The 25,208-nt window shown below is 31.1% G+C and overlaps 2 protein-coding genes across 5 annotated transcripts; one reads left to right on the plus strand and one right to left on the minus strand.

Annotated features, from left to right (window-relative positions):
- Positions 1-7,896: 7,896 nt before the first annotated feature.
- Positions 7,897-14,299, plus strand: LOC114418876 (diacylglycerol O-acyltransferase 2D). Its single transcript, XM_028384419.1, has 9 exons — positions 7,897-8,286; positions 8,361-8,435; positions 8,536-8,621; positions 8,834-8,940; positions 9,026-9,181; positions 9,859-9,945; positions 12,021-12,118; positions 12,822-12,909; positions 13,732-14,299. Exons 1-9 carry the CDS (start codon positions 8,096-8,098, stop codon positions 13,831-13,833), a joined length of 990 nt encoding a protein of 329 aa, XP_028240220.1. The 5' UTR covers positions 7,897-8,095; the 3' UTR covers positions 13,834-14,299.
- Positions 14,300-20,167: 5,868 nt separating this feature from the next.
- LOC114418885 (protein PIN-LIKES 3-like) lies at positions 20,168-25,208 on the minus strand. Of its 4 annotated transcripts, none has more exons than XM_028384452.1 (11): positions 25,095-25,208; positions 24,574-24,750; positions 24,387-24,466; positions 24,164-24,288; positions 23,115-23,236; positions 22,733-22,960; positions 22,108-22,200; positions 21,811-21,911; positions 21,200-21,252; positions 20,908-21,093; positions 20,168-20,456 (listed from the first exon to the last, which is right to left on the minus strand). In XM_028384452.1, exons 2-11 carry the CDS (start codon positions 24,706-24,708, stop codon positions 20,332-20,334), a joined length of 1,248 nt encoding a protein of 415 aa, XP_028240253.1. In that variant the 5' UTR covers positions 24,709-24,750; positions 25,095-25,208; the 3' UTR covers positions 20,168-20,331. The 4 variants fall into 4 exon arrangements, with proteins under 4 accessions (XP_028240253.1, XP_028240232.1, XP_028240245.1 ...); XM_028384431.1 differs by lacking the exon at positions 25,095-25,208 and adding an exon at positions 24,887-25,017; XM_028384444.1 differs by lacking the exon at positions 25,095-25,208 and adding an exon at positions 24,847-25,013.

Raw genomic sequence — 25,208 nt, forward strand, 5'->3', positions numbered from 1 at the left:
TGGTGGTGGTTTTGAAGGGTCCGGGCAAAGAGCTCTTTGGATAGTAAATTTATTGGGTGCTTCCATGAACACTACACTTAAACCTAAAGCTCTTGTGTCGTCGTGTAGTTGTAAGTTATGTTTTGAAAAACCCAGGCTTCGATAAGCCACAATTTATAGAGATTTTTTCCATGAGTGAAAGTAGCTAGCAAGCCAAAGCATGTGATCCTGTTTCTCCACCTTATATTCTAATATTCTCATGCATGCACATAGGAAATATAACAGCTTAATTATCACTACGTCTTTTCCTATTCTTTTCACTCAAACTTACAATTTGTTAGATGTTTCAAACATATTTTCACCATGTTTCTTTGTCTTCTTGTATTTATTTATGTTTTATTTTAAGAAAAGGAATCCTATATGAGTATATATGTTTTTCCTCATTGCTAAAACAAATTAATTTAGTTATTAAGTTTTATTAATTAAAGTGTACTTTAATATAATTTTTTCTAAGTATTAATTAATGTTGAATATTTTACTGCAAATCAGTCGAAGTTTTAATAAAAGAATTAAATAATTAAATTAAAAATATCCTTTTCGACTTTAATTATATAATTTTTTTTAAAAAAAGATAATAAACTCAACCATCCTCAATTTCTTTAAGTTTATATAGAATTTATTTTTTACATAAAAATTATGTACTTTCTCAGAGAAAAGATTCTTCTTACTTTCTCTTAATTCATTTCTTTTGCTTAAGTACATTTTTAGTTTCATCATTTATTTATTTTATTTCAGTTTCATTCCACTATTAATTCAATTATGCCTCATTATTTTAAAAAAAACATTTTGTGTAGTCCTTTTAGTGACAGTTTAAAACTTTCGCTAAGTATAAACATTGGTGACGAAATTGTGTGCAAAAGACTACATTGAGGATTTTTTTTTTCAAAAAAAAAAAATAGTTGGAACTGATTGAACATTTAATTATTAGTGTGACAAAGTTGAAAAAAAACAAATAAATAACAGAACCAAAAATGTAGTTAAGTCTTTTTTTTTATTTTTTAAGTATTTTATATTTTATTATTTTATTTTCTCAAATACTATTTATTAATTAAATTTAGTCATATTTTTTAATAATTTTTTGGGTGTATATCTTTTTTTGTTAAATTTAGTCAATATGTTAGAAACTTTATAAGTTTGATTTAATAAATTATTAGTATAAATATTTTTGCAATTTCAACGAATTAAAAATAGCTTTTAATATGATTTTTAACATAATTTTTATAGAATTAATAATTTATAATTTGTGATTAAATGATAATGAAAAAACTCTACATTATCAATATGCTCCAATTAAATTCATTTATATTCCTTATTAAGAGACGCGATGTCATCATTTTTTAGATGTTAATATTTTTATTTTAGTTTGAATTTTTAGATTTTATAAAAATTAAAAGTATTGATGCCATACATAGAACTTTTTTCTAGTGTAATTTCAAATTTCAATTTTTTTATGTTTAATTCAAGTACTAAATGAGCTCTGAGTAAATAGTTATAAAGAGATTATTCTCTTGTATATTTATTTAAGGTTTAATATGTTTATCAGTTTCTATTAGTTCTTGATAAAAAAATTATTAGTTTTAATTAGTTTTCATAAAAAAATAGTACGATAATTAACCTAATTAAAAAAAAAAGAGGTAATACGGTAAAATACTAACCTTTAGATATAGTATGAAAATACCAGCACATTCAAATACTAAACAATAATAGCATGAACTGGAAGTATATATGCTAATAAAGTAACAGACAACTTTTAACAGGAAGAAAACAGGAAATTCTAATATATATCAAAATTCTATTATTCTATCGTAATCTTGCTTTTAGTGGGAACCTTGGCTTTATTTGACTAAAAAAAGTGTATTAATGCTGGGTTTATCACGATCCAAATTCTTCAGACAAGGCTAAAGGGGAGCAGCACTGACCAATATATAGGTGGATGTGGAACAACATAGATCGTGCTGTCTAAAAGTGTAGCAGTACGTCATTAATTAATCGTTGATAAGCGATTAATTATTTGAATTTTAGGAAAAATTTTCTAGCACTATTGCACTAATGGCTTTACTTTTAATAAAAAACAATTGTTGTATATTTTAAAACCCGAAAATTAATTGAATTAAGTAATTAAGATAAAATGTTACATCATTTAGGTTAAGTTAGGATGAGTTAGGTTAAGATAAAGGCTCATGTCTAGTACATAGGTTAAATTCAAGTCTTGTAGATTTAAAAATTATCTCAAGTTTTACGAAACCTAACTTAATTTAGTTCATTTTAACCTATTGTGACGTAATAAAATCTAGAAAATTTAAAATGTTAATATACGATCTTTGATGTATGTTTTTAAATTCATTCTTTACTATTGACTAAAACTTATTCTAAATAATTAAATAACAAGACTCAATTGTAAATTGCAAAATAATGAGTGATATTAAATGATAATTTGTGTATGGAAGAATGTTAGATTATCATTTTTTTTATTTAAATATGTTTTTTTTTTGTAAAATTACTGAGTTTAATTCTAATTCTTATGAAGAAAAGAAAATGTTTAGTTGGCATCCTTCGAAAGCTGAAATCTTTAATTAGTTCTATATTTTATATCCCTAAGTTTCTAGAAAACGACACTCATGTAAATTTTTGTTCGCTCTATAGTTTGTTTGATGGAATATTAATTAATTGGCTAATTACAGCTAGACAGTAGACATTCCCCAGCTTGCACTATCTCGTTCTATAATTTGACTTCTTTTTTATTATTCATACATAAACCTAGTTGACATTTGATTCCAAAACGTTTTTTCTGTTTTAAAAATAAAAGAATAAAGGTAATTGTTTGAAAAAAGTGTTTTTCAAATAATATTTTTTTTATACAAAAAGAGAGAGAATAAAATGCAAGTTTTAAGAGTAAAGCCATCTGTGTTCATTATCTCCATCTTTCTTAGCTAGCGGGTATTTAAATTTACAGTTTTACACTACAAGAACACAATAAGGTACGTAGTAATAAGTATTTCGTGCATGATATAACTATATTTTTAACTTAAGTGAAATTCTAAAATGCAAACTTAGAAATATTTAAAATTGAAAAATTGATATCTATTTTTTTTAAGTAATTCAGATTTAAACTCAACGTGATGTCAAACCAATGTAGGAGTTTGCTGCTTCAAGAGGTGGTTCGCACTTTGTTGGCTTTTTTTTTTTTTATCGACAAATATCACATATTGTTGTTTGAACCCATCAGCATCCAACGAAGGGTTGGCATGTTGAGACAAACGAGGGGGTGGGCATGGCGGCTAGAAGCTCTTCGAAAATGGAGTAGGGATGCACAAAAGACAATTGGGAAAAAGAGAAAAAGAAAATTTATTTGTATTTATTTTACAGAATAAAGAAAAATAAAATTACATATAATCTTTTAATTTATTTAGATCTAAATAAAAGTGGATTGATTTTTTGTCCAACTGTAAAAGTGTTAAGAGTGTTAATATACACCTTCTAATTTTTAAATAAGTCTATGTTAGCGGAATAGTTTAAATCTTAATTTTTCATTTGTAAGCTTTGGATTAATGATCAATTTCTAAATAAGGGTCAATTAATGAAATATAGGGTTTAAGTTTTAAATATTTAGTACGAAGTAAATCTATGCCTTTTACCCTGATCATCCAATCATATCATGGTCTTATTTGTTGACTTGAGAGTTGAGATTCTCCCCTTATGTTAACATCATGTAAAGAGCTTTACGCGTTTTTAGTGAATTTTTTAGAGAAAAATTATAGCATTGACAACAAATTTTTAAAACTAAAAATAGAAAAAATTGAAACTACAAACTAAAAATTCAAAACTAAAATCCACCTAACAAGACATAATTTTTAAAAATTTAATTTACCATATTTAAAACACTATATGTTAATGATCTAAACATAAGAGCCCAATTAGTAAATTTTAAATTATAACAAAAAAAATAAATTAAAAAATTAACTACTATTTTTAAAAACCTCCAAGAACTGAGTCACAAAAGTTTTAAAATATAAGGACCTACTTAATTTCCCTAAAAAAAAGACGCTATAAATTAATTTTTGAAGAAGGTATCTAAGTATTATATATTATTATATAAGCATAGCAAACTAAGCAATCACAAATTAAACTAAGGTGATTGCTATATTACACATAGGGTGAGAATAGGTCAGGTCAGGCTTTGAAAGGCCTAAGCCTAGCCTACAATGAATCTTTGAAGTCTGAGCCTGACTTATAGCCTATCAAAGACTTTTATTTTGACTCGACCGGGCCTTTTTAAAAGTCTGGCCTAACCTGATAGCCTTTTTAAAAACTTTCTTCGCAATAAATATTTAATATTTTATGAAGTAGGAACGTAACAGAAAAGTTAAAGAAAAAGGGAAGTCAATCAAAATAATGAGGAATATAAAATGACACATAACTCACATTTAAATTGTAATTAAAGTCCTTGATTATAGGAATAAAAGTTATGGAGAATCAAAGTCTGATAGTTTCAAAAAAAAAAAATTAATTGTATCCAAAAAATAATATAAGTATATATATATATAGGCCGGCTTATCAGGCTTATAAGGTTTTTTAATAAGCCCAAGCCTAATTTATTTAATTTAATAGGCTTTTAAAAAAGTCTGAGCCTAACCTTTTTATTTAATAGGCTTTTAATTAAATAGGTCAGTTCAAGTCAGACTTTATGTAGGTTAGGTCGTAGGTCCCTTTAGGCCGGTCTGTCCTATTCTCACCCCTAATTACACATCGAAAGCAATTATTTTAGCGTACCGTACACATCATATCAGTTTGCAATATATATAACTTGTCGATCCTCATGGACGTGACGACCATTTTCAGATAACATTGATGAAGCTACACAACAAGTTCGGCGAAGGTAGTGCATGCTGATGTATTTGTATTTTGTAGTTGATGACTAATTAATGAGTTATTCATTTCTTGGTGGTGTTTTAGGGAAAGATTTGTTGTATAGTGGGTGGTGGTTTAGCATGCCCAAAGCTTGAAGCATTTCCATCACTTGGAGGTGGAGGGTTTGTAGGACAAAGAGCATTTTGGAGTGTAACCTTTTTTGCTGGTTCCATGGATGGAACACTTACAACTAGCTAGCTCTTATATCTGTTAATTAAGCTTTGAGAAACCTTACCTTTGTCAAAGAACAATTTATAGAGATATCATCCATATATAGTTTATGCATCTAATTAAATAGTCCAAAGGCATGTAGGTGTTTTACCCACCATATATTCTTATGCAAACATAAAGTATAACAGGCCCTAGATCGACCACAGCGAGCTTTTCTTTTTTGTGTATATCCTCAACTACAAGAGGGTGAAACAATTGTAATTTTGTTACACGAAATAATCTTATCTAATTTGAATAAGATTATTTAGTAAAGAACATGTGACATAAAAAAAATGTTATAACATATGTTGGTTGGTATCTAATGTTGCTGAATGACAAATATGACATCGATCTTTATCGTCTATTTTTTTTTATTGCATAAAATATATTTGGATTTTATTGTGAAAGAGAAATTATTAACAACTTTTTCGTATAAGAATATTTATAAATTGGGATACATATTTATTTTATATAATCAAATAGTTTAAATATATAATTTTTTATAATTAAAATTCATAATACATTAATATTTTTGACATAAAAATTATATTTTAAACTATGATAAATAATTTATATTAAATTATAAAATTATATTTTTAACTAGATGATGTTTTTAGAAAAATATTCAAATTCAATTTATGAATAAAGATAAAAAGGATAAATTGAAAGAGATAAGATGTTATGAAAAATTCATAAAAATACTTTTATTGAAGAAAATTTTCTAGAAATTGTTAAATAATACTACCTCAGTTTCTAATCAAAATACATGCTTAATTAAAATAGGTTAATCTTTGGAATGCTTGCTCATTGTCTCAATCTTATTTAATTTCATTTTCAAACTTATTTTTGTTCACTCTCGGTCTCTTTTATAATTACGAGAATATATACTAATCATGGTCAAAATAATGTTATTCATTTTATCTCTCCCCTGTTAGATAATGGTGCAGGAATTTAGGAGTAAAAAAAAGAGAAAGATATGGTCCTGGTACCTAGAAGTGAATTTTGAAAGCATCGACTTTTTGAATGTTGAATGGCTTAATTAGAACTCAAGTGGATCCTGGAATTCATTTATATGAAGTTTGGCAGTCTTCTGCACTAAATTTCTTAAAAAGTAAAGCTGCTATGGTTTCCATCCACCAGTTTTCTTAGAAAGGTGGAGGTCAATCCTTTATTTAAGAGGACAGGGATGCTTACTTAAACTTGTATCTAAGGCTCTCAAATTGACTAGTACATGTGTGAGAGAATTTATAGTTTTCTCCCCTCTTAAACGTGCATAATGGGTCTTATTGTAGGAATTTTACATTTAAAAATGGTTGGGTTTCTGTTTCTAACATTCATTGAAGTAATGCATTGGAATTAAAAACGTTGTTTCACAATTGCAACAACAGCAAATGCTACTTTCAATTAAACGCAACACACCACCCATGCATTTGTTTACAAATTATAACAAAACTGAAACTGCAACGAAAATCAATTTATTGACATATTTTTCAGAATTTTTTATTCTTTCAATCCAAACCCAGGTTGAATGTATTGCTTGTGTTACAACACAACATAATTAAAATAAAATTAGGGTGAGTTTATGGCATAATACTCCTAAAATTAGAGCTTTCAAATATTTATTTGTTGACATGCGTGTGGCAATGTTTTCAATTCTCAAGCCATTATAAAAAGTGAATGAAAAAAAATAGAATAAGTGGAATTGTGAAAGGGGGAGAGGAACTTGAAGTTGTGATAAGTGGAAGAGAGTGAGAAGGGAGAGAGAACAGGTACGTGAAACGGAATTGGGGTTGGGAGAATCATGGATAAAGAATCTATTTTTTTTCCACTACTCCGGGTGAAACAAAATGGGTTGGGAGAATTAGATAACGTAAAAGGGTGAGACAGAAAAAAAAAGACACATGTACCAAAGAATTGAGATTTCAATCTTAATCATCATTTATATATATATATATATATATATATATATATATATATATATATATATATATATATATATATATATCATGATCAATTGACACTAGATGCAATTCATTAGATTTATACCAAAATTTCAGTCCTTTAATTCAATTAGATTCACGTTGTATAGTATTTCACATTAAAATGTAAAAAACAAAAAACTAACATATAACGTGACATGAAATCCCTAATCTTGGCTTTGACAATTCAGCTCTCCCGTTCTGGGCAATTACGTGAGCAATTACGAAGGACTTCAGTTCAAGAAATTCAATTACGTGAGTGAGCAGAGATTGGAAACTTCAACTAAAAAATAGAATTGCAAACAATAGTCTCTTGGTGTTGTTGGTGCATGCGATTCTGTATAAACCTATTTTTTCACATGATATCAGAGTTTATCCTAATGAATTTTTATGATTTTCACGTTCTAAGCATATAATCTTGAACCTGAGAGGAAGTGTAATTACACATAAAGGGATGTGTTGAGAGTCCACATGAAAGAAGAATTATAAACAAAATGAAACATCTTAAAATTTCGAATGAAGATAATATCAAGATAAATCATATAAATAGGAGTAATTTTCGCCTAACAAATCAGTTTTGCAGGGGTTGAATTAAGCTTATGAAAATTTTGAATCAACTTTAAATTTGAACCGCTAGCAAAATTAATGTACGACCCAATTGATAATTAATCTCTAAACCGATGAAAAAAAAATTTACGTCCATAAAAAAAAACTTTGTTATTTACGTTTATAACGAGTGTCCTTTGGGGAACCTACTCCCCACCGCACTGGATCACAGCGCCAACATAACTGAACCTTTCCCAGCCTTTTCTGCAACTTTTCTCATTCTTTTACCACGGATCACTCTATTCGATTAAGCGAAGCACGTGACGAGCCTAATTTACGCTTTACACCCCTACACTTCCCACAATTTGTTCCTGGAGACGACGCCGTTCCATCACACCCTCAGCGGTCAGAGCATGGCGGCGGAACCGGTGAGTGACGGCGGAGCCGCGGCGGAGAAATTGATCAGCGGGAGAGAAGAATTTGGTGATTCGTCCAACTTGTTCAGCGCGATTCTAGCAATGGTGCTGTGGCTGGGAGCTATTCATTTCAACATCGCCCTGATCCTCCTCGCCGTGTTCTTCCTTCCTCTCTCCAAATCGCTCTTGTTCGTTATCCACCTCTCTCGTGCTCTTCATTTCTCGGTTCAATTTAATTGAGTTTCGGCTTTTTGCGTTGCAGGGTTTTCGGTTTTCTCTTTGGGTTTATGGTGCTTCCTATCAACGAGAAGAGCAGATTTGGCCGAAGATTGTCGAGGTAGTTTTTTTTTTTTCACTTCGTTACCCTTTTGCTCACAGTTTTTGCTTTTTCTACCGTGTCTCATAAATCTCACTTTTGGTATTTTGGTACATTTCAGGTTCATATGCAAGCACGCTTGCAATTACTTTCCGATCACGCTTCACGTAGAGGATATGAAAGCCTTTGATCCTAACCGTGCTTATGGTTTGTTTGAGCTCCCTTTTCCCTGCCTAAGATGAACTCTCTTGAAATGGAAACATAAATTAGAAGAAACATAAAATCTGTTTCCTATTTTGAATGGAGTCTTGAAGTTAATTTGTCTGCATAATTTTGCCTAATAAGTCATTGGAATACTGTTTACTTGTATCTTTTGTTCGTGGCTCTTTCATTGTAACAACAGTGTGCCCAACATGCAGTTTTTGGGTATGAACCACATTCAGTTTTGCCAATTGGCATTGTTGCATTGGCTGACCACACAGGTTTCATGCCTCTTCCAAAAGTTAAAGTTCTTGCTAGCAGCACGGTAAAGCTTGTACTTGGGACTCTGTAAAGATGAATTATGGTAATTGAGGATTTCATTTCAAGTTTTTCTTCACATTAATGGATAGGTGTTCTACACACCATTTTTGAGACACTTATGGACATGGTTGGGTCTTACACCAGCAACAAAGAAAAATTTTATCTCCCTGTTAGCATCTGGCCATAGTTGCATTTTAATACCTGGTGGAGTGCAAGAAGCATTTCACATGCAGCATGGCACTGAGGTGTATTGCTTTTCATTCCTCTTACTCAATGCTTATGTGATATATTTATTCTTTTGACTAAATGAATTTATTTTTATTTTCCTCTACATATAGGATTGTTATTGATGCCAAGTTTAATAATACAACAGCTGGTGCAGAGAATTTTCCCAGCTATTGTATCAATGGGGCTCAACTAAGAACTGTGTGTGTTTCAATTTTTCAATAGTATATTAGTTATTGTTTCCTATTATCTTCCATATCTAATTTCAATATAGTCTTGATGGAGGAAAGAGAAATGAAGTTCATTTACTTCATTTGTGATCTGATTTTTAGGATCAATAACCAGAAATAGTGTATTTCCTGCACGCTGACATGTCAATCACCCTTGAGTTGTGTCCAGTTGTGATAAGTAAAATCTTGTTGAATTGGTGTGAAAAACTGGTGGCTAATGCACAAATATGAATACAGAAAGTATATGTATAAATTTGTCTTCTATCCTCCTCCAATCATGTTTCTTCTACTAAATGGATACTGTCCAAGAAGCTTTGTTTATGGGTCATGTTGAATTTTTTTTAGTTTGTAAATATAGGTAGAAATGATCTATACATAAAATGGGTCTTTTAAGAATGACTTTGCTCTATTCAATGTATATTTATTTCATAGATGTAACAACACAACTTGAACTCTTTACTTTGTAGATTGCTTTCCTTAAGGCAAGAAGAGGATTTGTCCGCGTAGCAATGGTGAAAGGCAAACCTTTGGTTCCAGTCTTCTGCTTTGGTCAGGTATTTATTTCCGATGGAATCAGATTTCAGTTTACAATTCAACAATCATTTGTAATTTGTTTCTCTCTCTCTACATTTCTTCCTCTCATACTCTGATATCAGGAAAGATAGTTTCTAATATGGCATCATAGAGCTCCTTTTTTTAATTCATGGACTCATTCATGATGGCTTCCTCTGTGATTCCTGTGATGTTTTCCTCTTCAATTCCAATCAAACTTTGATTATAACAATTTCCTTCTATGGCAATAGCAAGTTGAAGCTGTGATGTGTGGCCTTAGCGCTTCATGGTGAATTCTTTCATTTCATCCCACTTTAACACAAAAGATGATTGTGAAACTGGTAGAGTGAGTCCAGCTTGTTTGGAGTGGGATCCACAAGACTCTGTCCCTCTACATTGCTTCTCTCTTCTCTATCTGATTCTCTGAGCTTGTGTAGTTGGATTCTGTCATTCTCGGCAAGTGTGGGACTGTGGGAGGAGGGGCACATTCACTTCCATGTTCTCATTCATGCAAAATCACATTAGTTTTGTCTAGAATTTTGTCACATAAAAAAGGCAAATCAATCTGACTTTCTACTTTGGATGAAATTCATTTCTGATGCACTAGCGCCTATTGGAGACCCTACCCTGTCTCTCCTCTTGATCACCTAGATGCTGTTTTGGGTGGATTACCCAATGAGTATGACTCATTTGTCACCTCTCTGCTAAGTTGTTTTGATCCGATTTCAATCACAGAGATTGAATCCCTTTTACTAGCTCACAAAGCTCAAATGGCAAAGCACAAGCATCTCTCTATCATTAAGTTGATCTAGGCAAATGTTACACCAGCTCCAACTTCAGCTCAACCACCTCTGTTGTAGGTGGCACAGAAAGCTCAAACATATGCTAGCTATTGGTTTCCTACTGGTGACTGACTGTGGTGGCAGATTTGGCTAATCACATGGATGAAGTGAAGGACACTCTGGCCTCAGTCTTCATTCCATTGACAAATGTCACAAGACAGGACACGAGGCCTCCATCTGTTATCACTTATCATCAACGACTGGGACCTCTAATATCCCACTTTTCCTTTTTGCTATGTTTCTTCCTTTGCTAGTCAATGGTCCTTCGATACTCTATCTTAATGCTTTCATTCCATGTCCGATGCCCCTTTCCATAGTTTGAAGCTGTTCCTTCACACCAGTATTGTAGAAATGCTGACCAAAGTCACAAGCAATCAATTGCTGCATCTCCACAATCGTTACAGGCCTTACTAACTGGCTTTGAGGCTCACACTTGGTATCTGGATTCTTGACTTTTGCACCACCCATCATGTCATATCTGTCCCATGCAACCCAATTCAAAGCACTCCCTTGTGTAGATCTGATCAAGTTGTCATGGGGAATGGGCAAGTTCTGTTCATAAATCAATTGATTCTTCATATTTTTCTTCCCCTGTTTATTTACACACTTCTTTGGTCCTCGACAATTTACTCCTTGTTCCTGACATGATCACTAAGAACTTGTGTTTATAAATTTTCTCAAGATAATAATTCCGTTGAATTTCTTCCCTTCCATTGTTTTTTAAATCATAGGACTCCTGTAAAGTGCTGCTGGAGGGCACTCTGGGACATGATGAATTGTACAGGTTCACAAATCTTGTCATTCCAAGAGATGGTTCTGCTAGTGCTAGTGTGCAGAATTCCTCAATTTTATCCTCTACCTTTTTTGCAGAATACTACTGTCTGTATCTCCTATGTTTAGATCCTGTAATTCCCGCCACACGTTAATTCACCCACTGCACTTAGTTCATATGTGAATTGGCATTGTAACTTGGGCATCCTCATCATGACACATTGCACAAAGTTATGCAAATTTGTAATATATCTGGGCTTAATAAAAGTGCCAATGGTTTTGCACCTCTAGTTGTTTGGGACTTCTGTGGCTATCAGTGACATTTGGAGACCTATAGCAGTAGATTCTTATTGTGGCTGTGGGTGTTTTCTCACCACTATAGATACTTTATTTGTTGTGATATTTTCTTTGCACATACATTACAATTTGAAGATAATTATCCTTTTTGGTATTATTTTTTGCAGTCAAATGTCTATAAGTGGTGGAAACCAGGTGGGAAGTTATTTCTGAAATTTGCAAGGGCTATCAAGTTCACCCCAATATGTTTTTGGGGAATTTTTGGGTGTGTTTCTTTTGTCAACCTGCAGCTTTTTCTCATTACTGCTGTTTTCACCAGCAAAGTTGCTAAGGGTCCTTCAAAAAGGAATGAATCTAACTAATACTTTGTGCTGGAAGTTGAGGCTGTGAAATTGATTAAATTGGAGAGGATGAAACAAACAATATAATGATATTCAATTTTAAAATGTGAAACCATACCTTCCACATTCAAAATGTTATGTAGGGATTGTCTAACAAAGGTATTAGGTGCGAGAAGTTAATTTTGGCTATACAACTACAGAAAGATGGCTGAAAATTTTTACTTAAATTTAATCTGAACCATTAATTTTGGTTGCATAATCAAGATTAATTTATTTCATGCTCTCACCTAATAGGTTTCCTATATATTTAATAACAAAAGGAATTGGCACCTAATATGTATAGGAGCAGTAGAAAAGTGAATAGTTCAAGTTTCGTAGGGAATAAGCTCAAAATATTTGCTAAATGTGATCAGTTTTTTAATAACTTGCAAGCTTTTTGTGTGTGGGTGTGAAAACATTTATTCTATATTGAAGGCACTTATGCAGCATTGAGTAATTAATCTAGGAGAATAGCCATTTATTGGTATAGAAGGATAGAGTCTAAACTAGTGAGCATGGAATTCGCTGTTCTCTGAAATCACTAGTAGCTTCTTCTTTTTTAAATACATTTTGTTATATCCTTTTCAGGTCTCCATTACCGTTCAGACATCCAATGCATGTGGTTGTGGGTAGACCAATTGAGGTTGACAAAAACCGAGAACCAACCACCGAGGAGGTATGTGCTATTGGACAGCCTTTATATTAAATAGGATTCACAAGGATCCAGTAATTTAGAACCTCTCCTAAGTTAAAATGCCTCATAAAATTTTATTACTTGTTAACTTGTTGCTAAGATGGCAGTGGAGAGAATTCGGAGTAATTACATAAGAAACTTACATCTGGTTTGATCGTTATCCTGTCTTTTCCTTCGCTGAAGTGTTTGAGTAACATGCAATCACCCCTATATGACAAACTATAATCTTCCTTCTTGAGAGTAGGATAACCCTCATTACAAGTTTTCTGGGTTTATATATCAAACACAACCAATATTATTTTCTTGTCAGTTAATTATTCATTCAAAGGAGACTTTTATTTTCCTTGTTTTATTTAATCAATGATTAAATTTATTCAATTAACATTAGGCATAAGGGAATTTTCAAATCACTAGTTAAATAGTCTTCTATTAACTAAACTATATCTTTGTATTTTAAAAAAAAAAAACTAAAAAATTTAAATGTTTGAATTTTATATTTTAATCAGTAAAACTAACATTCTCTTGATGTTTTTTTAATGTATATTTTTTGTATATATCTCTAATACTTAAAAGTTAAAACTTAAAATTATCCGTTCAATTCATGAAATACCTGTTTGTATACTTTCATAATTGAAGACTTAATTATCAATACTACCAATACGTAAAAATGATGACTTGAGATTAGCATAATATGATAAATTGTTTCTAGATGGGAATTCTTGTTTACTGTATGATGATATCTGCAGATGTGGGGTTCAGCTGGCTGAATTTCTGACCTCTTTCATTATTTAAACCTGCTTTTAGGTTGCCAAGATACATGGTCTGTTTGTGGAAGCACTTCAAGATCTCTTTGAAAGGCACAAAGCTCGGGCTGGCTATCCAAACCTTGAGTTAAGAATAGTTTGACAAGGCCTTAATATTGTACCATATTTTCATTGGTTTATTTTATTTATTTATTTTATTCCTTTTGGGGATGGAGTTGGTGAATGAAAATGACCAACTATCATCTTGGGAATGAAATAGAATAATAATGAGAAATAGGGCAGTAGCTACCTTTCGTTAGGGTATCTATTTCAGTTCATGGACACATTTATATGCCTAGCCTTTATATGCTGGATGTTGTCAAAGTATTTCAGTCTGGGAACCTTTGCCACGGCTAGCAGAATAATAAGAAATGATAATACAAAGTAGTGGTGATCAAGGTATATATTACCGAAGCAACTCCCTGATTCAAGGGAAAAAACAAAGGTTTGATTGGGTTGAATTTGTATATATCTGATTGAGTCGGCTCGTGAACTAGGTTTAACAATCTTGTATCTGACCTGATTCAATCTAATTACAGAAAGAATATGTAGGATTCACTATATATATATATATATATGTATGTATGTATGTATATGTGTGTGTATGTAATGTGATTTAATGAATGTTTTGGGGAATAATATTGACAAGATGTTAATATTCTTTCAATTTTTGATAATTTCTGATTCCCCCCACCCCCTCTTATAACCCATTGATCCAACACTATTCAATATGCACGTGATTGGATTCTTGATATATAGAAGTAGAAAGTAAAGATAAAATTATCAAGGCTCGGGGAGCGTATGTTTCACGCATAAATTTTTTTAATATTGGAAATACAGGAGGAAAAAAAAGATATCCCACATGTTACAAAATAATATAATAGTTACAAAATAAAAAAATAATTAATCTCATATTTTATTCCTAGATAAGTTACAATCCTACCTTTAAGCAATATTTAATTCTGACAGGAAATAAAAAATATATATTTTCATGTGTAAAAAAAATTTAACAATAAAATAATTATATTTCTTATAATTAGAATAAAAAAAATGTTACATTTTATTACTTGTATTATGACAAGAGGTATTATTATTATTATTTGCACCAAGAATATTATCAGTTAGGTAGTCAAAAACTAATTTCTTTGGCGTATATCAACGAAGTAAATTTGCCTCTCTTAACAAAAACTAATTTCTCATAAATCTGAATATTTGAAAACCAGTGAACCCATCCCTCACTAAAACTGGTCAGACATTGTTATCCAAAAAAAAAACTGGTTAGAAATTCCCTCTTGGCAGCTTCTTAACTTTTCACTACACAGGCACCCTACTAAAATGCTTCGCAAGAGGGTCAACCTACATGAAAGAATTACATGCATCAACTCCATTAATGGCAATCACAATTCAATCTTTCATTTCTAACTTAATATTTTGGACTTTAACTGATAATTGTAGCTTCTGCTCTTCAATATCTTTTAAAATCGACAGCAAGTTGGACCTATAGACTTCACACTTCCTTCGACCTCTGTCAAGTTGCCGTGTCAACTTCTCAATTGTTCTATCTTGGTCATCCTACGACAAAATTGTATTGTTCTTTAGAAACAGAACAAAAGAAAATAAGTTGGGAGAGGAATAACAGAAGCTAAATAAACAGTTCATAAATGACTTCACTGCATGAATTAAAGCAATTCTGTTGGTTCCATTTAGTTTGAATAATCCCAAAGTACGGGGCTCCCACCCCTAGCCTAAACTCAAATTTGATATGAGAATAATTTAATAAAAGATGTAAGAAAGGAGAATCAGGAATCCTCCTAGAAACAAAGGGAACAAAAGCTTTTTTTTCAAAGATCCAAATGCATGTGTAATGCCTCTGAATATCACATAGCAAATTAAATAAGATTCACTGTGATAAGGGACCAAGATTTTCTTGATAGTTTTTAATCTTTTCTATTTTTTTAGAACTATTATCAACAACACAGACTTATCTGCATGATACAGTGATGGTGGCAGAGGTGGATAAAGAGAGAGTGTTAGGAAGAAAGTGTCGCTAGCATTTTTCATTGAACAATAAATTGGCTGAATAGCTCTAGCAATTCTAACTAGCAGAAAGTAGCACAAGACATCAAATGTTGAAACAATAAAATTCAGAAACAAGATCATAGAGACTATTGTTAAAAAAAACAAAAAAAAAACCCAAATTGACATGGAGGAATTAACTAAATGCACCGAACAACTTGAGGGCTTTTGAAGTCAATCACATAATAGGTTTGTTCTCCAATTTACTCAAGGATAGTTTTGAGATAGAAGTTCTCCAAAATTTACAGGGAGAAAACTCTATAAAACCAAATATAGAGTGAAAGCCTAAATCAAAATGCAGTTAACAATTAAACTGTAAAACATTTTTAAATACATTTACTTTATTAGCATCAAATCTCTCCACCCACTACTAAGCACTCCAACACAATCTTGCTTGCTTTTCTCTTTTTCACTTTCATTCAACTTCAACAATATCTACTTCCTTTCTTTTCCTTTCCAAGATCCGGGTTTGTCCTTTTCCATTTTTTATTTTCAATAATTCTTATCCGGCATGCTCATGTTGATTTGACACCGGCACTCTTCTTTCCGCTATTCTAATCACGCATTCATCTCCATTTGTGTTGGTTTCATGGAGCTCAAACTGTACCATGCACGCACATAAATATTGATGAAGGATTGGTATGTTTTTTGTTGTTTATCGTTTCAGTTGTGTTTAATCATTTCAGCCCTTTAACCCCTTTTGTATTATGCACCTTTACTCTCTAATTTTTTTCAACAAAGATAGTGGCTTGATGAGAGATTGATGCTATTTTGATTATTGGGTTTTCTGTAAAATGGAGTTTGAGCCTTTGAGTCTCAGCAACAAGGTTTGTTGAAAAAATGAGTGTGTATGATAGAGCAGGAATCAATCAGTTTACAAATGGAAATAAGATTAAAATTAAATTGTGGTGTTGGAATTTTCTATTCCAATAATTAATAAAACCCTTTTATATTAGTTGTTTAATGAACTCTCTTAATTTGATCATATAAAATAAAATCAATTAATGATAAATAACTAATATAATTATCTTATAATATTAGTACACATTAATTATTGAAATAGAAAATTCTAACAATCTCCCACTTGAGTTATATATTGTAACAAAAAAAATTATAACTAATTATTTTTAAGTTCAGCTTACCTTCATGCAGCCTATAAGACATTGCTTCAGTTGGATATCTCTAAATGTAGATATGCTTAATGTTGGGATTTCCTTGACTCACACCTATAGGGGTTCTTAGTAACTACTTTAATTGGTACCCTAAAAAAATATAAATTGTATTCTTTAGAGCAACTTTGGTAGAGAAGAATCAAACTTCTTACTATATCTATACAAGCCTAATTTCATCATTCTGCAACTTTGTCCATGGTATGTTTACCTAACATTATATATTGTAGAACAATTTCACAATTATTGAAGAAAACACATGAAGGACTCCAAAGGTTGTACCTTATGTCATATCTACCATAGTATCCCACACGATCATATAAAGGACATCATGAATGACAAAGTTTGGTGAGGATTGGATTGTGCCTGAAAATTGTGAAATAACGGAGGCAATATCTCATTCATCCTTTGAGGCTAAATATTGAGCTCTTGCTTCCACCACTTGTGAGCTACAATGACTCACTTATTTACTAAAAGACCTACACATCACATGTTCTCGACCTGTAGTGTTCTATTGTGACAACCAAAGTGCTATACATATCGCTGCTAATTCTATCTTTCATGAACTTAATAAGAACTCAGACATTGATTGTCATATTGTCAGAGAAAAAGCTCAACAAGGTCTAATGCAATTGCTTCATGTTTCTTTTTCCAATCAAATAGCAAACATCTTCACTAAGGCTCTTCCTCCAAGTCTATTCACTATCAATCTCTCCAAGCTAGAGCTAATTGACATTATTAGAAAAATAACAGCAACCCATAACACAACATCAGTCCTCATTAGGCCAGGCCCAAGACCACAATTCTGTTATCTCACCATGTTCTAGAAGTATCTAGAACCATATTGTGCTCTTGCAGAGCTGTTATTCCTTGTATACATTACTATCACACACAATTTTGTTTTTCTATTTTGTCTTAATAGATTTGATTAAGAGATTTTTTATCACTGCTTTCTAAGCATCAATTAAGAGATTTGATTAAGAGATTTTTCATCAAATCTCTTAATTGATGCTAAGAAAGTAAATGTATTTATTAGTATCAATTAAGATATTTGATTAAACAATTTTAGCATCAATGATGCTATAAAATAAATATATTTATTAGCATTAATTATCTTATAATTATAAACGATTTTTAATCTTTCCAAATTTGTTATCATAATTGATTTTTTTTTGTTGCTAATGATTTTTAATACATTTATTAGCATCAATTATCTTATAATTATAAACAATTTTTAATCTTTCCAAATTTGTTATCATAATTGAATTTTTTTTGTTGCTAATGATTTTTATTAGCATGGCCCTTGTTTCGCCAGTGGTAATGGCGAAACCTGCTACATTGCACATGCAAGCACGCGTTTCGCCAATGGTGATGGTGAAATCCATGGTGGATAGTGGAATGTCGACATGTCATGCATGGGCATGGTGTAAGGATGCATAGTGTGTTTCGCCAATGGTGATGGCGAAACCCATGGTACTCACATGAACCTGCTGTGAACCTACTGGATTGACATGGATGCATGATGATACGCTAATAGGAATGGCGAAATAAGTGTTTCGCCAACCAGAATGGCGAAACCCTAACAAACCAGACCCCCCAAAGAAAATATTTTAAAAGAGACCCTTTTTTGGAATAAGTTTGTAGAACAAACCCTATCAGGTCATTTTGTCGTCACTTGCGGGGGTTTCACTATGTAGCTAACATGCGTCTGCGAGTGATCGATTGGATAAGCAACATTTCTAACTGGTTTGGGTTTCTCAGAGCATTTAATTTTGTGTTTAAGTATGAGAGATTGGTTTTTAATTTAATGGATAAAAAAATATCTTGCGAAATTAAAAAGTTGCAAACGGGTAAATTAAAAATATGTTTTAATAATATACTAATATTTATAGTTTTTAAAATATTTTTAAATTTTTATAAAAATATTATATTTTTAGATTTTAGCTGTTATAAATATTATTTAGTTATCTTAAAACTTTTATATATATTTTAATTAAAAAAACACAAATAAACAACTTTTGCTGTTAAGGCAAATATAATATCTTCCATGGATCATTGTGTAATGTATAGGACAAACAAATTAAATCAAACCTAGCTTGTTAAATACTTATTTTATATAATTAAAATTTATAATAAATAAATTCAAAAAATTGTATTAAATAAATGTTTTTAACATAAAAATATATATATTTATGACAAATAATTTTAATTTTGATATAATATTATTTTTAATTATGGAAATTTTCTTTCCAAAGATATTAAAATTTAATCTTTTATATATAAATTAAAATAATTATCGTGAATGAGAAAATTTTCAAATGCCATTTTTTCATGAGAGCGTTTTTTTGGGAGTTTTATTTTATGAGAGCATTTTAAAGAATTTTTTTTAACTTTTTATCTCTTTTAATCTATTATTCTCGATATTTTTAGTTTTGCTAAGTTAAGTCAAGCTAAACAACCCATTTTGATCACTTTAGTTAAACTTAATTATTCTAGATTGTCATTTGCAAAGTTTAACATTGATAACAACTTGTAAATAATATATATATATATATATATATATATATATATATATATATATATATATATATATATATATATATATATATATATATGTGTGTGTGTGTGTGTGTGAGAGAGAGAGAGATAATTGTAATTTTATATTTTTATTTATTATATTTACTTTAAAAATCATGATTTTAATTTGTTTATTATCATCTTATATATACTACTTACCTAATATCAATTTCAAGTGTCATATTTTAAATATATAACTATAAACTTTCTTCAAGGAAAATCAACATTGTTAATTATCATCAAAGATTTCATCTTCAATTTAGACCATCTTATAAAATATAATATGTTGTGATTTTAATTTATGTTAAATAATAAATTAATAAACAAAGTTTTATTTAAAGAGAATTTCAATAAAAAAAATGACAAATAAGTTAATGAGTGAAATTTAAGTTTCAAAACTTTAATCAAGTTTTGTTATAAAAAAATCAAGTTAAAGCTCATGATTTGATTTGTTTATATAAATGAGTCTAAGTTTAAACATTTTTTTTTTCACAAGTTAAATTTCAATTGTCTTGTTCAACTCGATTTATTTACATATCTGGTAAGGGCGAAGTTGCAAAGTATCTTCTATTCATACACATAGTAAACCATTTATATCATTTATTGAAAAAGTAATTAATGTTTGAGTAACCACATATATTCTATTTCATCCATTTGAGGAAGTTTGTATAAAACTACAGATAGTGTAGGCAGTTCCTACCCCTGGCTGAAAAGAGATACTTATAAGGCAAAATTTAAAAATAAATAAATAATAACCATAGATAGCAATGAATACAAAATTAAGCCACAAGCCACATGAAGTAAGTTGTCCAAAAAGTGACTGCAACTGAGGCCAAAGCATATGTCCATAGCATGATAACAGAACATTCACCTTCACCAGCTCCAAACAATTGCGCGATTGTGCCTGCAGAAAGCGAATGTTTGAATATATAGTTATATCAAAATAAGTTTATTATCTACTACTACTAACAAATTGCAAAGGTGAAAAAGAAAACAGTAGATACAAAAAAGAAATTAATCGTTCCCCAAAGTCTACGTTATATGTAAAACTATCGGGAAAGTCATGCATGAAATATAATGATATATACATATCGATATGAAGAGCATGCATATTGATCATCAATTGGACATGTATATTCTGACACACCCCTTTTTATTTCACTTTCTGCCGTTGATTATTACAATTTATTTTATTAGGACTACGTACAAAATCATAAATAAAAATATTCATTAGTCATTAAATAAAAATTAAGATCTATCGAATTTTATGATTTTAAATAAATTTCAGCTAACAAAAATATATACCTCGTTCAACCCACCAAAACTAATAAAAGTATAGAACTTTGATATTATACCTATAGCCATTGCTGGTGGAAGTGCATATTGAAGGAGAAGCACAAACTGATATAAGGGATCTGGTTGCACCAAACCCAACTGTGTTGCTCCTTTAATAACTAGAATACCCAAAATTGGCAGGAAAATATATCGAACTACTATAATTCCAAGAATTGTCCAAAACGAAGTATTTGCTCCCTTCAAACCTGTGGTCCATTAATCCAAGAAAGAAAAATTATTCATAAGCTGCCAAAGAGGAGTATAAAATTTTTTTTAAAAAAAAAGCATGGCTATATAAGAATTAATTATTGCCTTTAAGGAGGTTTGCTCCCATTATAAGGGTTATAACTGGGACGGCTGCTTCACTGCATGTAATTAATAAGATAGTGTAAGGAAATACAATCTCTCAGGACAAGGTTCAAAGTGAATTTCATGATCAGCAATGAAAAGCAAGAAATCATAGTCATATGTTAGAATTTTCTAAAGTATAAGTTTTTTAATGATTGGTGTATTCAAATTTATAAAATTAGTTGAATGTAGTATTTTTTTTTTGCTTCAAAAAGTTTATATAATCATGTGATCTATGATCAGGTAACCATCACTTTTAACACATGAAATATCAGATTAGTAATGTTATTATGAAGTTAAGATGCCCTCACCGCTTCTAGCATTATTACTGGATTGTGTCTATACAAGACTTTCTCTATCTTTTGTGATTCTTGAAGTTAACTATTTCTTATGTCTTATTACTTTATTAGATTGCTTATGATCCTTTGATATGTTTTAATTTGTAATATTACATATATAGATTAAAATATATGGTACTAAAATTAGAATTGAAATTAAAAAATGGAAACACATAACTACTCCCGACGGCCTTGTGTAATTTCAAATCAAAAACAAGTTTTGGGATGCATACATACCCAACCATGGTAACTGAGTCCTGAATCACATGAAGTGAAGCATCGCCGCCAATCATCAATTTACGTATCTGGGGAACTACTCCAACAATAAAGCCAACAATCTGCATAGCCAAAAATAAATGTTCATTTGATAGGTGAATATTTTTAAAATAACATAAGAAACTATTGCGGCCATTTTAATCAATAAATGGGCTTATACTTAAAAAGTTATCACGGTGGCTATAGTATGAGCATTTTACATTACTATATCTGCATGGCGGTATTTCACTAACGTAAGTTCAGTTCATTGTATCATACCGCTCCAAGAGTTGCTGGTGAAAATATGGCTCTGAAATTGGAGTTGACTAAAAGCTTTCCAATTTGGTGTTTGATTTTAGCTGAGACTGGTAACTGCAATGAAACACCCGAAACTCAGATGCATATGTAATTTGATTTATTCAACATTAGATATGTAATGATCTCCTGCATAAGATAGAAGCTCCGATGATTTTTAGAATCACGAGTTCTACAAAAACAGATAAATTTAGGATTAATCAATGTAAATATGCTAGGTGATGCTTATAAGGATTTTGCAATTTGTAGACAACTTATTGAGGGATAGGGATTCAATTTACAATTTTATGTGTTACTACATTCAATTTGAATTCATTTTATGTCAACTGTCACACTGGCTAAAGAGAAAGAGAAAAATTAGGAAACAAGAACTTGGGTGTCTCCCTTTATTGCTTACTCTCTTTAAGTATAGATTGTGATAGTAAATGAGATTTCTGAGATAAGCACTATATAAAAGTTGGCCCTTTGTAGTTGAATTTTCTAATTATAATGCTAGTATATGAAACTATACTAATTTCTAAAATCATGATTTCCCTTTGATTAGTACAAGATATCTTTTGAAAGGGGTTATTGGGTTATCGGTAGCAACCTTCACATTCTCCTCAGATTCAATTGAAGAAAGCAGAAGTGTGTAATCATCCATGTTGTCCTTTGATGGATTTTCAGGTTCTGAGGATTCTTCCTCTGGTAAGAATTCTAGGAACTCTCCTGAAGCCTCCAGTCTGAAGGAGCTAGTTCTATAAGCATCTTTTGGTACTACACTTGCGGAAACTCTCATTATGTTATAGACATAAGTCCATATATAAACAGCTCCAACCTACAGTTTACAAATGAATACCACTTCAGAAAACAAAAATATATAGCCAAATAAACGTTTTCATTATTTTCAGTTTTTGGTTGGAAAACTTCACATTTATACCCATTATTGTAAGTTAAGAATTAATCTAAAAGAAGCTGATGAAGTTACAAACCGCCATAGAAAGTGAAGCATAAGCCATTCCATATTGATAGCAGACATTGGAGTCTCCAAAAGGACTACCTTTGTCTTTACATATAGCCGGGATAATGATTATAGGCAAGTTTCCTAAATTTCCTGTTCATGTAAGTCTGAAAATAAGCTTAACCGCAAGATGTATCCGGCAAGAACCGATGCTACAGCTTGAGCTTTAGAGAAAATATAAAACATTTCAAAAATAATAGCATGCAGCAACAGGACAACAAGAAGCTAGAAGTTTTTGTGCAACTTTCATGTCTACAGTTAATTAAAGGCCTTTCATTTCATTCAGAAACTGGAGAATATTTGGAATCCCAATTATTGCTTAGTTACTTTGTTTGCAAAATTAGTAAATGTACACACCATATAAGATTGGAGTGCTTATTTGTGAACGCCTAAACAATCCAAATACCTGATTTTGACACTCGCAAATTCTTTTTATCTCTCTTCTATCACATTATATCATTAATTATATCAATCACTATATCTCCTCTCTTCCTCTCTCTCTCTCTTGGTGTCCATGAATTTTTTTTCCTTAAGAAGTTCTGATTTTTAAACACCTATACAGTCTAAACGCCTGATTGATACTCCCAATTTCTCTATCTCTCTTCTATCACTTCACATCACCTATCTCTCATCTCTTCCTATCTCTTTCTTGGTGTAGACACCAATAGAGGTCCATAGCTCTTTTTTCTTGATGTTGATTTATGAACACTTAAACAGTTAAAATACCTAAATGGCACTCTCAATTTTTCTTTATCTCTTTGGTCTACCATATTCATCACCAATCACTTATCTCTCCTCTCTTTCTTGATGTAGACACCAAGGGAAGTGTCCATGAATTTTTTCCTCAAGATTGCTCAGATACACTTTTCAATGCCAGTAACCCATGTAGCAAAGAAGGTCTATACACTCTTTGGTATTAACTATTCAATAATAAAATTCAGGGGAAATAAACAGTGAAAACATAACACAGATTACATGTTAGGCTTCCAGGATTCATTAATTTTGAAGAGAAAATTCTACCTGCAGAACAGACACCCATTATTAGCCCTTCCAAGTGTTTGGGAGCCCTTGTTAATTTGATAAGGATCCATCCTAAGGCAGAGCCTATTATAAACGTCAAGAGGATATTGACCGGCATGAACCACCTAAATCACAACCAAAAATTGTTAGAAACCTAGTTCAAAGGAAGAAAGCGAATCCTCAAATTATTACCAAAATTCTGAACAAAATCAATAATACTCACAATAAAACAACATTCTCAAAAGTAATCGTGTCGGCCAAATTGCCACCCACCAGTGCAGGATTGAACACATAATGCACAAGCTGTCATATAAATGAAACACTGCTGTCAATAAGATATGTAAGTATAAAAGACAAATGAAAAATAAGAAAAAAGAGGAAAAGACTTCATTAAGTGTTAATGGAGTTACATGATTCACTTGTATCCTTGCATCTTTTCCCAACAAATTTACGTTGTCCAGTGCAAGAAGCAAGCCAACAGCAGTGATTAGTAGTACTTTGATCACGGGCATAGATGCCACCCCAAAAAGCTCCACAAGTCCCATTTTCACAACTCTTCCAAAAAAACTATGAGCTAATTATTAATCCTACACGCAAAGAGAAAAATTACTTTAGTAAAGCAAATATATCTTAAGCAAACAACAATGAAAAAAAAAACCACACAGATCTTGAACAACACAAACTTCAGATCCATCCTAGTACTATAAGAACTCCCCAACATACGTTATGATGACTTGGCTGTACTGTAAAGAGCATATTCATTTGATGGAACGTGGAAATGAAGAAGAAAAAAACCACTTATTATATTTAATATATCATAACTCTTCTCTTCAGACAGAACTATATGAATACAGTGATTATATATCATATAGACAAAAGAAACATAACTATAGAACAAAAGAACAGATAAAACCAAAGAAATAAAAAGTACCCGTGATAAAATTCAACTAACATATATAAGCATATATTGGCCAATGGCCATAATCTTATATATCTGAACGAGATGTAGTCTAGACGCAATGGGGCGGGGCGGGTACGGGCCGTC

The sequence above is a fragment of the Glycine soja genome, chromosome 1 (assembly GCF_004193775.1).
Source record: "Glycine soja cultivar W05 chromosome 1, ASM419377v2, whole genome shotgun sequence".
Classification (NCBI taxonomy): Eukaryota; Viridiplantae; Streptophyta; class Magnoliopsida; order Fabales; family Fabaceae; genus Glycine; species Glycine soja.